The sequence below is a fragment of the Monopterus albus genome, unplaced genomic scaffold, assembly GCF_001952655.1.
Source record: "Monopterus albus unplaced genomic scaffold, M_albus_1.0 scaffold186.1, whole genome shotgun sequence".
Lineage (NCBI taxonomy): Eukaryota > Metazoa > Chordata > Actinopteri > Synbranchiformes > Synbranchidae > Monopterus > Monopterus albus.
The window spans coordinates 2,560,843-2,572,612 of NW_018128066.1; the positions used below are offsets into that span (position 1 = coordinate 2,560,843).

General features: G+C 40.6%; 2 protein-coding genes across 2 annotated transcripts; both read right to left on the reverse strand.

The window, feature by feature from the left end:
• Positions 1 to 4,156: 4,156 nt before the first annotated feature.
• mespaa (mesoderm posterior aa) lies at positions 4,157 to 5,052 on the reverse strand. Its single transcript, XM_020617150.1, has 2 exons — positions 4,384 to 5,052; positions 4,157 to 4,243 (listed from the first exon to the last, which is right to left on the reverse strand). Exons 1-2 carry the CDS (start codon positions 5,050 to 5,052, stop codon positions 4,157 to 4,159), a joined length of 756 nt encoding a protein of 251 aa, XP_020472806.1.
• Positions 5,053 to 9,797: 4,745 nt separating this feature from the next.
• Positions 9,798 to 10,697, reverse strand: LOC109969922 (mesoderm posterior protein 1-like). The gene is made up of 2 exons (XM_020617151.1): positions 9,960 to 10,697; positions 9,798 to 9,851 (listed from the first exon to the last, which is right to left on the reverse strand). The coding sequence occupies exons 1-2, from the start codon at positions 10,695 to 10,697 to the stop codon at positions 9,798 to 9,800; spliced, it is 792 nt and encodes a 263-aa protein (XP_020472807.1).
• Positions 10,698 to 11,770: the final 1,073 nt, after the last annotated feature.

The following is an 11,770-nucleotide window of genomic DNA, read 5'->3' on the forward strand; positions in this document are numbered from 1 at the left end:
ATTAGTCATTTAGGTCAACATTGGATCATTCAGAGATCCTCACTGAACTTCTGGAGAGAGTTTGCTGCACTGAAAGTAAAGGGGCTGAATAATTTTGCACGCCCAATTATTCAGTTTTTTATTTGTTAAAAAAGTTTGAAATATCCAATAAATTTCGTTCCACTTCATGATTGTGTCCCACTTGTTGTTGATTCTTCACAAAAAATTACAGTTTTATATCTTTATGTTGGAAGCCTGAAATGTGGCAAAAGGTCGCAAAGTTCAAGGGGGCCAAATACTTTCGCAAGGCACTGTATACAAAATGCTGGCGAAGCTGGGAAGGGGATTTGTTACTACCTCTCCAGCTTTGGAGAAGACCCTTTCACATGGCACAGAAGTTGCTGGCATATGAAGATATCTTTAGGCAAGCTTGTAAAGATTAGGATAAACTGCTGCCCTTGAGTCCCAGTATTTTAATGGAAAAGTAGGGCTCAGCCAAATAACACTGAACTTCCACTGTTGCTTCAGCTATTGCATTTTGAACTCTTGAGTTTCACCAGGAGAAAATCAGAGTAGAAGAAGGTGAAACCCACTGTATGTGGTTTTGTATTTGAATGTTTATGTGCTAATGTGAGTGTATAACTGTATGCCAGTTTATCTAATCTTACGTTAATCCTACCTAAACCTTACTCTCCCTGATTGTCAATCAATGAAACTATAGCAATAATGCAAGCAAAAACTCTCCTCCTCTCAAAAAACCCACGAGTGTAGAGGGATTGTGCCCGTTTATAAGCATTGTGAAAGTTTGATAACTCTGTCCTGTATTCAAAACCGGTGCGATATATTGCTGATATGCGCGTGATGTCATGAAGCTTCATTTGGGGAGTCATGTGATATCTTGCATGGTGAAGCAAGGCATCGAAACATCTTGCCACAATACTTCTGCTTTGAAAGATCGATACTGTGTCGAGCCGTTTGCTTCGAGTATAACATCACTACTGTCAACCTGTGTTTTTTCTGCCTTGGCGATCCTGGTATTGTGTTGTGTGACTTTCCTGGTGCTGTGAACTGAACTACTTGTGTTTTGCTAGAGAAAATCCCCTTGTGCCTTTTTTGTGTATGAACTGTTGCTTCATGTGAACTGAGTCTACTTTTTGTTCCACTGAATCCTGCTGTCTCCTCGCCAGTTCAAGTTTTTTCACAGGTAGATTTGAGTTACCTTTGAGCCTGTGTGAAGTTTATGCTCAGACTGTTCTGATATTGGATGAGGTTCCTCCAGACCCTGACCCAGTTTTCTACAGCATCTTTCCGGGTCTCTGGTGTTTTTGTTCATTTCTTCCACCCACCTGCTATGGAGATCCTGCTGAGCTGTACGGACCTCCACAGTGACTCGGCTACCCAGATGCACTACCCACTTTGGCGGAGAGCTGGGCTGCAGCCGGACAATCCAGTGATCCACGACCCCCACCTTTGGTGGATTCACGCACCGGCCAGCGGTCATCTCATCACCTGCTGCCTTCCTGCACAGCACTGATCCCCATTTACCCGACAAACAATCTCCAGAACCCAGGTTTCTCATCATTATCACTTATATAAAGATTCACTGCTGATCTGCTTCATCATCTGACTCTCCTCCTCTGCTCTATATTCAGTGGTTGTCTCTACCCGCCGACTGACCCGGGTTACTCATCTAGTGGTCCAGGCAATACAGCTCCCAGTCGCCTGTGATCTGTTGGAACATTCACACTTCATCTTATAACTTTCTGTTATTGTCTTCAATTAAAATACTGTAGTGGTCAAACACAAACAAGGTATCAGTCCAGAGGTAATATGTAATAGAATAGTGTGCAGTTCATATATAGATAGGAGGCTGCATAACTGTGAGAAGATAAAAGTTAGGACAGCTGTGGGTTAGAGGAAGGAAGGAGTGATGGTACTGCAGTCATGAGTGTGCGTTTGGACCCGGCCAGGTGGAGAGGGGGCCAACTCCTGACTCTGACAGACGTGACTGTACCTTGTGGCCACAATGACTGACTGACTCTGTGACAATCTCCTTATTTAATACTTTATCTATTCCATTGCAGGAGGAATGATTCTGTTCTCTGTCCCCCAACTACCAGATTGTGGGAGTGTCTCATAACTTATCAACCTGTTCAGAATTAGTGTAATATTAAATGATTATTTAAACTGGGATGATTTGCCTGAATTAATTTAGTTCATATCAGATCCTAACTACTACAATACCTTTTTACCTTGAGCCTGTGTATGAGTCCTGCCTTTACTGGGTCCTCGGTTATCTCTGATGGCTAGCGGTAACTTTAGTATAGATGTCTGATTCTAAATATCGGTATTGACACCGACCCGGGTATATAGCACAGGATCAATTATAAGCCAGAATAAGGCTGATCCTTATTTAGAACTACTGTTCTGTATTTGAACAGTTTCAGTCATGCTCAGTCACCGATCAGAATTGGTATTGGCAGATACCTAATATTAAATTAGTCAGACTGGTATCATGGCCAAAAAGCTGGATCAGGACATCCTTAATCATTGGATACATTATAGTACATACTGATCCATTGGTGCACGAGCAGCATTTTACTGCTGTGGTTGGTTGAAGTGGAGCTAACTTGAACTACTTTCTATAAAGCTGCATCTAATAACTATTTTATTCACTGATCAGTCAACTGACTGTTTTCTCAGTTAATTGTTTGTTTGTGTAAAAACTAGTGAAATGGTGATTAGATTTAGCCTTAGATTTTGTGTTACTTATTTATCTACTTTATATTTCACTTGTATTTTTGTGGCATTCATGTAGACGGCAAAGTAAGAATTACATTGTACAGGGAAACATGTTTCCTAACTGTACATATGACAAATAAACACTTTGACCTTGACCAGAGCCTAAAGAGACATTAATGTAAGACCAGAAAAATACAGCAAATCCTAACAGTTAAGAAAGTGAAACCTTGAGGTGCATGAAAAATGACTTAAACTACTACCTGTGGACATTCTTTTTCTGTCAGTCGACTAATTGTTACAGCTCTAATTCTTTATAGGAGATTTATAACCACTTAGGATTTAGTATGTATTCTTAACTTGTAAAAGATCTACTAACCATAGCTGTCAAATAACTGTTGCGGAGCACAATGTACAAGATTTTCCTCTAGTTTAGTAACAGTAAAAATGGAAATAATGGAATGCAAATGTTCAAGTACCTCAAATTTGTATTTAAGTACAGTACTTGAGTCAGTCTATTTAAATTCCACCGCTGGACAGTACTGTACAACAAGTATAGTTTAAGTATGAACGCTTCTGTATTTCCAAGTGCTGTTACATTAGTATGACAGCATATGTGATTAGATATTCTGCACCTGTTCATACTTGTGTACTACACAGTACACTGTATACATATATCCCAGTCATTTTCTCCTTGTCCTCTCTAGCTGCTGCAGTTCAGAGAAGACAACAAAGAGCAGTTAGACTTGACCACCATGTTTTTTGAGAGAACCTAGACTAACATGAACTGGGTGACCATGAACAAGAAACAGGTGCTTGAATGATTCACCATTGAGGCTTCTTCGCCACTTTAGTAGTCCAAACTCACATGCCAGTTTTCTGATTGTACTACATAGTTTGAATGTTAAGTTTTGACAAAGCCTTTTAGGAATAAAGATTACCGGATACCTACATTTGTTTTTGTAGGTTCTTATCACAGAATTTTTCAGCACAAAAAATGTGATACCATGTTTAGGCATCAATGGAAAAATAGTTTAACATGTAGAGCTTAACCCCTGTCATGTTTACACAGGATAGTTCAGCTGCCACCTCGCTCAGTAGGGGTGCTTCCTTAAAGACTTTAGAGAGGGTGCGTTCCCTGTTTAACACCTCACTGTCATGCTGACAGCTGCACTGTTTGTGTAAGGAAGTGGAGGCAAGCAAGTCTGCATGATTTCATCTGGATAGTTCATAAAATTTGGAATGACAAACATAAGATAAGATAAATATGGTTTATTCTGTTCACATTGTGCAAGGTCAATAAATATACAGTTCTATGTACAAAAAACACACAAAAGGACATAGATATGTTTTGTTTAAATTAACAAAAATGAGTTGTCCATGCATTTTGTTAGAGATCATTGCTGCAATGAAAGTAGTGGATGGCCGGCTATGTCTTTCAGCACTGTCCAGAGAAGGTGACATTTTGGGGTTGCTGCTCTGGCATCCAGTACTCCTCACTGGTGAAGCAAGCTGCACTTGAAACCTGATAACACAAGAGAGATTCTGCTTAGCAGCACACTCAGTGGTAACACTCAGGAGAACCTAAATACAGTCAACTGTAAAACACATCTTCTATTTAAAATGTAAATGTTTTTGAACTTCATGGCCTTGATATGAACATACCTGACATGCATGCTGTAGAGAGGACAGCTGGGCTGTGCTCCCAATGGGGCAGCTTGACTCCTGTGGACTGTAGGTAGCTGTTTGCTGGCCCAGGAACTGGTTAAGAGTCTGGGGCTGCACCACAAAGCCTGAGGACCTCCTCTGCTCCAGCACCTCCTCACTGAGGCCCAGCTGGGCTGATAGGTAAGAGATGTAGTGAATGGTGAGGCGTAATATCTCGATCTTGGTCAGGGTCTGTCCCGCAGGAGCCACTGAGGGTGGGAGGTATGTCCTGAGGTGATGCAGAGCCTTGGTCAGATCCCTCATCCTTAGCTTTTCCCTCTCACTGGCCATCTGGCGTTTCCTCCCTGGATACCTGGAGCGGGATTTCTTTGTGGTGGAGGTTGTTGTGGAGGATTCGGAGCAGGGCAGAGTCTGTGTCTCATGGGTAAGATGAGCTGCTGTACTGCTGCTGAAGATGAAAGACTCCAAAGCATCCTGTTGGATGGAGGTGGGGGAGAAACAGAAGGAGTCCACAGAGGAGGTGGGAGACAGGCTGCTGCTTGCGCTGAAATAACCTGGATCTGAGGCTGGATCATAGGACACGGGCTCATACGATTTCCCCAGCAGGGACTCGCAGTTAAATATGAAAGAGTTCTCTTGCAGAGGACAGCTGTAGGACACCTCCATGGCTGCTGTCATTGCTCTAGTTGTAGCCTCTGCTGTGGTTGTCGGCTCTTCCCTGAGCAGTGAGCTGTCAGTGTGTTGCTGGTACGGCAGTCAGATGATAGTGAGGAGGAACAGGGAGGCTGCTCCATATATGTGGTGGGAGGTGCGAAATTGCACCTCCAGCAGCCACCTCAGATCCTTATACTCTCTGGGACCAGGGCCGGCACCTAGGCTAGGGGGTCCCATGGGAAACAGGCCAGATCCAAGACAAAGTGTGACCTGGTAGCTCACACAGACATCATAAAGTAGACAGATTCACACTACATACTCCTGCAGCCTGGGAACATGACCCTACCATGACAGGCCACAGGACTGCCTCTGAGTGATCTTGTTAAAATCCACTGCGCCACTGGGAACATATACAAAAACATCCCCACAAAATCCCTTGTAAACACACAGATGCTCATAGTATTTTTTGAAATACTGATTGAGTGAAATAATAAGCCCACTGGACTCTCAGGTTAAGGTTCAGTCAAACACAGCATTCAGTACTGTGTTGCGTGCCACTGTGTGCTATGTGCCATTTTATGAAACACTGAAGTTAATTTTGCAGTTTTACATCTCATTAGCAATGCTTTTTCTTTCTGTGCAGGCATCTCACTCCCTGCCAGGTCAGGCTAGAGAAGTGTGCAGCTGTGAGGCATGAGGAGTTTACACCTGGTCCTGTTTGGACAGCAGTAGGCCCCACTGGCCTGGGAACCTACATCTTCATGGAAAGAATGTGCAGCTTCAGTAACTATTATATGCATTATATTCCAGCAAGGTCAAGGGCAAAATAATTATCAGTTTCTGGTTTGCCTACATTGCAAACAATCTGTAATACTAAGATGGGACAGTATATTACGAAGTCCATGTCGCAGTGATGGAAAAATTTTGATATTAGCAAAAAGTGCCAGAAAAATGGGCAATAATAACTATGTTAGGTGGCATTTTGATGAAAGCAATATTTTACCAAAACATTTTTCTGTCAAAAAATGTTTACACTAGCATGTTGTGTCTCACTGCTGACCTTTGAAATACTGTCTCTGGCTCCCAGACTGAAGGTTTTTCTACAGTTGTCCTTTCAAAAAGACCAACAGGTGCATAAATACATATTGCATATGTTTAGTATACCATCTCAGTTGGTGCATGTAAAATTGCATTCAGACAGTTTTATTTGAATGAAGAGAATGTGAACTGAATTCATTGGCACACAACAGGATGACAGCTGATGGGGTTTAGAAGAATTTAGCATTAACAACAGAAGAAATAAAATATAACATGGTCACATAAATTGAATTGGATTCTCTCTGATAAGTCTGTGGATTTGAATGTCAGGTGTTGACTGTGGATCTCAGTCCTGAGCAACGTTCCCACAAACCACTGCATCACATTTGACTCCTGCTAGGCAGCAGAGGTGTAGAGGATATGTGTGGGGACATTAAAACATGTGAAAATGCACATTTAAAAGTGATTAAGGTAAAGCAATGGTTTTTATTTTTCTTGTGCTGGAAGGTGTGAGAGGTGACACCAGTCTTGATAGCTGATTTAAGGACTGGTCCCCACAGCGACCTTTGAACCTCCTCCATCTATACGTGATGTGACGTTAGATGAGTCACTGGAAGCAACAACTCAACATTTATATTTCTTAACATTCCCAGCATTAATCTGTGTTTTGCTACATGCATACAGCTGCCATTTCCCTCCTACCGACCTGTTGCTCTTTAGCATAAAGGTTACTTTAATATAAATACTGAAAAAGTAAGTATCTGTCATCTGGTAAAAAGTCGCTCTCATAAAAAAATAACTGAAAATGCTTATTGCATCTAATTATAGCACTTAAACATTTGGTTAAAGTATTAACATTTGAAGCTTATACAATAGGATCCTTTCAGTTTCATACTAAAAAGATGAGAATATTCATTCTTCTACCAGTGTTTCTACTAGATTTATTTATTTTGGAATAAAGCATTTCTAATTCTAATCCTGTATCCAGTCATCATCTGTTAACAGTTAATTTTTTCTGCTTCATGAATTACCCTGGCTGCCAACTTTCCTTCTCTCTCCCAGGCTGATGATACACACGATCTTCAATCCACATTAGCACTGATAGTATTTACTCACATGTAATGAATGAATAATCAGCACAGCAGTGCTAACCCTTTCATCCTAAACCCTTTTAGCCCAAAGAGTTTATTAGCTTTACTATGATAAAAGACCCAAGGGAGTCTATTAGATTTGGTGTTAGGCCTGTGGCTTGCATATCAAATGAACTGCATGTATGTGGCAACCTATACACTCAGACCCAATTTTCCAGCCTGATATGCAGATCCCTACTTCTCTATGAATATTAAAGCCCTATCCATTGGCTTTAGCAGGTAATTAGGGTTGTAGGTGAGAGAAAGGGGGAAAGAGCAGGGACAATCTTGTATCTTAGTCTAGACTTAGTGGTGCCAAGGACCTCTTTGTGTTTGCTGGGGCCCATTAACAAAGACACACTAAATAAACTAGATAAATTGTGACTGATCTTTGCTTTGCTCTCCCTGCACTACTCCTATGTCACAAGTCTCAGACCGCAGAAGAAATTACTATAATGATTCTGGAAAGCCTTACATTGCCACGACTCACAATTAATAATGTCTTGATGTCACATAATATGTAATCACAATAATATCCACATAAGATTATGTATAGCTTCTGTATGCCATGTTTTAACTGTGACACATAGGTATAATATATATGTAATATATACATCCATCCATCCATTATGTATACTGATATTCCTGAATAGGGTCATGGGGGGCTGGAGCCTATCCTAGCTGACACTGGGCAAGAGGCGGGGTACACCCTGCACAGGTCATCAGTCTATCACAGTGTAATATAATATGATATGCTTTGATATGATATGATATATGATATGATATGCATTATAAATGACATATTTCTTAAGACATTACATGATTTCTCTACACAACAATTTATTTATTTATTTATTTACTTACTTACTGTGTTGCAACAACTTCCATTTTCTGGTAAAATATCTTGACCAGAAGTGACCCACCTTTATCAGATAACTTACAATGAAAATGGTGCCAGAAAATGTGATGACACGCTAAACAGGTTGCTGGATGGAATCTGACCAAGGACAGTGCAGCTACTTGGTATAAGGACAAATTAAAAGAAAAACATGAATAAATAAGAGGCCTCTTCCAGGATGACAGTGCCCCAATTTAGAACACGAGGGGTCACTGAATGGTTTGATGAGTATGAAAACGATGTGAATCATATTCTGTGCCCTTCACAGTCACCAGATCTCAACCCAGTTGAACACCTATGGGAGATTCTGGGCTGATGTGTCTCCACCACCATCATCAAAACACCATTAAAGGGAATATCGCCACATGGTGGTCCAACAGCTTACACTATTTTCTTATCTTTATCAGCCCTCAGGCCACCAGGAAGCCCCTGGAATTTTTCTTATGTGAATGAATGCTGAAAGAAGACATTGTTTTAGGTTTTAATGTGTCACCCAGTGTAAAATGTTACAAGATTCAGCTTCAATACAGAATTGTATTGTAACAAGCCGATACAGAATATATAAGATACTATCAGGCAGAGCGGTGATTTAATGCATGTGTTTTAGTCATTCATCCTTTTATACTGACCAGAAAAAAATGCCACCTAAAGCACTTTGAAGGTGGGAAAGCCAGAGTCTGTGCGGACTGGTCCATTTGAGGTAGGTAGGTAGGTACTTTATTAATCCCTCAATGAGGAACTTTCAGTGTTTCAGCAGCAATGGAGAACAAACAACAAACAAACACCATGAGAAACAAACACCATACACATATCTTGATAAACAAATTTTAGTACCTTTTGAGTGCTCTAACTTAGTCTAATGAAGCCTCATATTTTCTTCAGATAAACTTTGGAATACACTTTTACATGGGAAGACTGTATATTATTAACACCCCCACCCCCACTAAGTGTTTCAAGATAAACTTTTAAAAGTGTAAACCTACCTTTAACTATTTTAAAGCCACTAAAAATGAAACAAAAAAGTAAAACTGTGATTTAAGGGGCTTTGTTAATGGTGAAGATGGCGGCTCCATCGAAGAAAATTGTGTTACAGTGAATGGACAATAGAAATCCAAAGTTTATCAAAATTATGCATATGGGTTTGAACAAGCTTTAATTCACATTTATAAAAAGCACAAATTTCATATCGTATATTTGTTGTGGCAACTAACATGATGATTAAATAAGAACTGGCTGGAAGACTTGCCATTTTATTATAAGCTTGTATTTTTGTGCCTCACACTGCATTGAAGTTTTCACTTAGATTAGAGGTCACTGCTGAGCATGTGTGGTGTCACTGTGCCTGTGTGACCAGGGGAGGGGGCTCTGTGGTGCCAGCACCAACCTTTCTTTAACAAGTCTCTTATTCTCAACAGTTTCTACTTCTAAAACACACACTCACACATATAATTATTACCTGTCTGAATTGTGATTGATGACAAAATATGACATCTTTATTATAAATAGTGGTATAAAGAAATATACAAATAGTTGTTAGACATATCAATATTTACATGCAACATTTCATTGGACAAAATAAATAAAATGTAAACTAGCATATATATTTCAAATAAATTACTTGATTTACAGTGAGGCAGTAAAGACAGTTACATAGTTTGTGTCTGTTGTTGGAGGACAATCATAGAGTGTGTTTAACCCCAGTACTGTCTTGGAACTAGTGGGGTGCAGAAGTCTTTGCCACACATCTGTAATAAAAAAAAAAACAGCATGTCATTTATTGGCATTTTGTATAAATTGAAAAGTGTGATTTAAAGAGTGTCAGAAATAATGTCAATGAGTATCTGTCCACATACCTGACAGGAGGGCTGTGCTGTTGGGGGTAACTGCAGGATGGTATCCTGAGGAGCTTCACTGTGCTGTCTACTGTACTGATCCGCTCCAAAACTACAGTTTTGTGCATAGTGCAGCATGGTGTTCTGGCTTTGGCACTGGACCGGATACAAAGACTGGTTCAGGTTCTGGTTTTGCAGGTGGGCCTCCTGACCTCCCGTGGAGCTATGCTGAAAGTAGCTGAGGATGTCAGGTGAGGAGGTGTCACTAGCTGAGGTGTCTCCTTGCTCTCTCCTCTGAAACAGCATCTCCTCACTTATTCCCAGCTGGGCAGACAGGTAGGAGATATAGCGAATAGTGAGGCGGAGAGTCTCAATCTTTGTCAGAGTCTGTCCAGCAGGGGCCACTGAGGGTGGGAGGTAGGACCTGAGGTGATGCAGAGCCTTGGTCAGATCTCTCATCCTCAATTTCTCCTTCTCGCTGGCACTCTCTCTCTGCTTGCTGCGGATCCGAGTGGCTCGGCCCGACTTCCGGCCACGTCCAGGCAGGGAGCAGGGTGAGGACTTGAGGCTCTGGGAATATCCAGTCTTAGCTGCCTTTGGAGTGGACTGCGGTAGCTGCTGATAGGAAGGAGACAGCCTGGAGTCCACGGAGTGAACAGGAGATAGAGATTCTGGAGAGGAGATGCTGGAGAGGTCTGAGTCAGAGCACCACTGGTATTGCAGGCCATAGTCAACAAGAGGGGCCGAGGAGGTATCCATGTTCTGTGAAGAGACTCAGTGGTCTGACTGGAGAGACTAGGAGGTTATGAGTGCTGCCCAGCTCTGTTGCACTGCTTTATCAGTCCAGGCCAGGCCACAGAGGTGTGAAATGACACCTCTGCAGATTCTCACAAACCATCAGTGTTTAAAGCAGAGGCCACTGCCCCTGAACACACACACCCTGTCCCTATACCACCCCCTCTACTCCTGGCTCTCCCTGTTCTCTGTGGCTGGGAAAGTTCAGCTACAGGATTGGAAGTGTGAATTTTGACTCCTGCTCAAAACGATTAACGGTTTTTTGGATTTTTTTGTCCCAGAAGATCAGCAAACAAAACAATATAACTTGAAACTGTCAATAAATGACAGTATATACTGCAAACACAGTGCCTGTAAATTGAGTCCATGCCCGCAAAATCTTTCTTAACCCAGTTTTAACATATGACCTATAAGATCTATACAGTACATATATACAGTATACCTTAACAATTAACAAGTAACAGTTTCATACACAATATGATTCATTATTTAAATAATAATAATATAGCACTATGAAAATGGGCAATTTTGCATTATGATTACTTTTATTTGTAATACCTTTTACAAAGTAAAATCTGGAATGCTGGACATTTATTTAGTGTATGTTTGATTTGATTTGATTTGATTTGATTTGATTTATTCTTTCAAACATGTAAAGACAGTCAATTTGTCAACACACCTAATTTCACACATATCCACAAATCCATTATCAATTTGCTTATACCTAGTACATGCTTGAATGGAGTAGGAAGAAGTTAGACTTATCTAGTCCTACCCCCTAACATCATCTTACCATCATTGGTTTGCAAGCAGTATTACTACATAGATAATTTAGTTCTACACCACGCTAGTGATATACTAAAAAAATTATTACAGATTGTTAACATTCTTACAGAATTACATACTTTGATAATTATCTTCTACATCACACAAGTAGAATTATACACCACACTCACAATGTTACACCTGATTAATCGTTAAACCTGTTCTTGCATATATCTTGATTGACACATACCTTTATATTTATGTTTAAACTC

Coding starts and splice junctions, on each gene's coding strand:
- LOC109969922 (XM_020617151.1), bottom strand. CDS start 10,697: ATGGATACCTCCTCGGCCCCTCTTGTTGACTATGGCCTGCAATACCAG. Junction 9,852..9,959: donor CAGCACAGCCCTCCTGTCAG/GTATGTGGACAG, acceptor TTTTTATTACAG/ATGTGTGGCAAAGACTTCTG.
- mespaa (XM_020617150.1), bottom strand. CDS start 5,052: ATGGAGGTGTCCTACAGCTGTCCTCTGCAAGAGAACTCTTTCATATTT. Junction 4,244..4,383: donor CTCTACAGCATGCATGTCAG/GTATGTTCATAT, acceptor TTGTGTTATCAG/GTTTCAAGTGCAGCTTGCTT.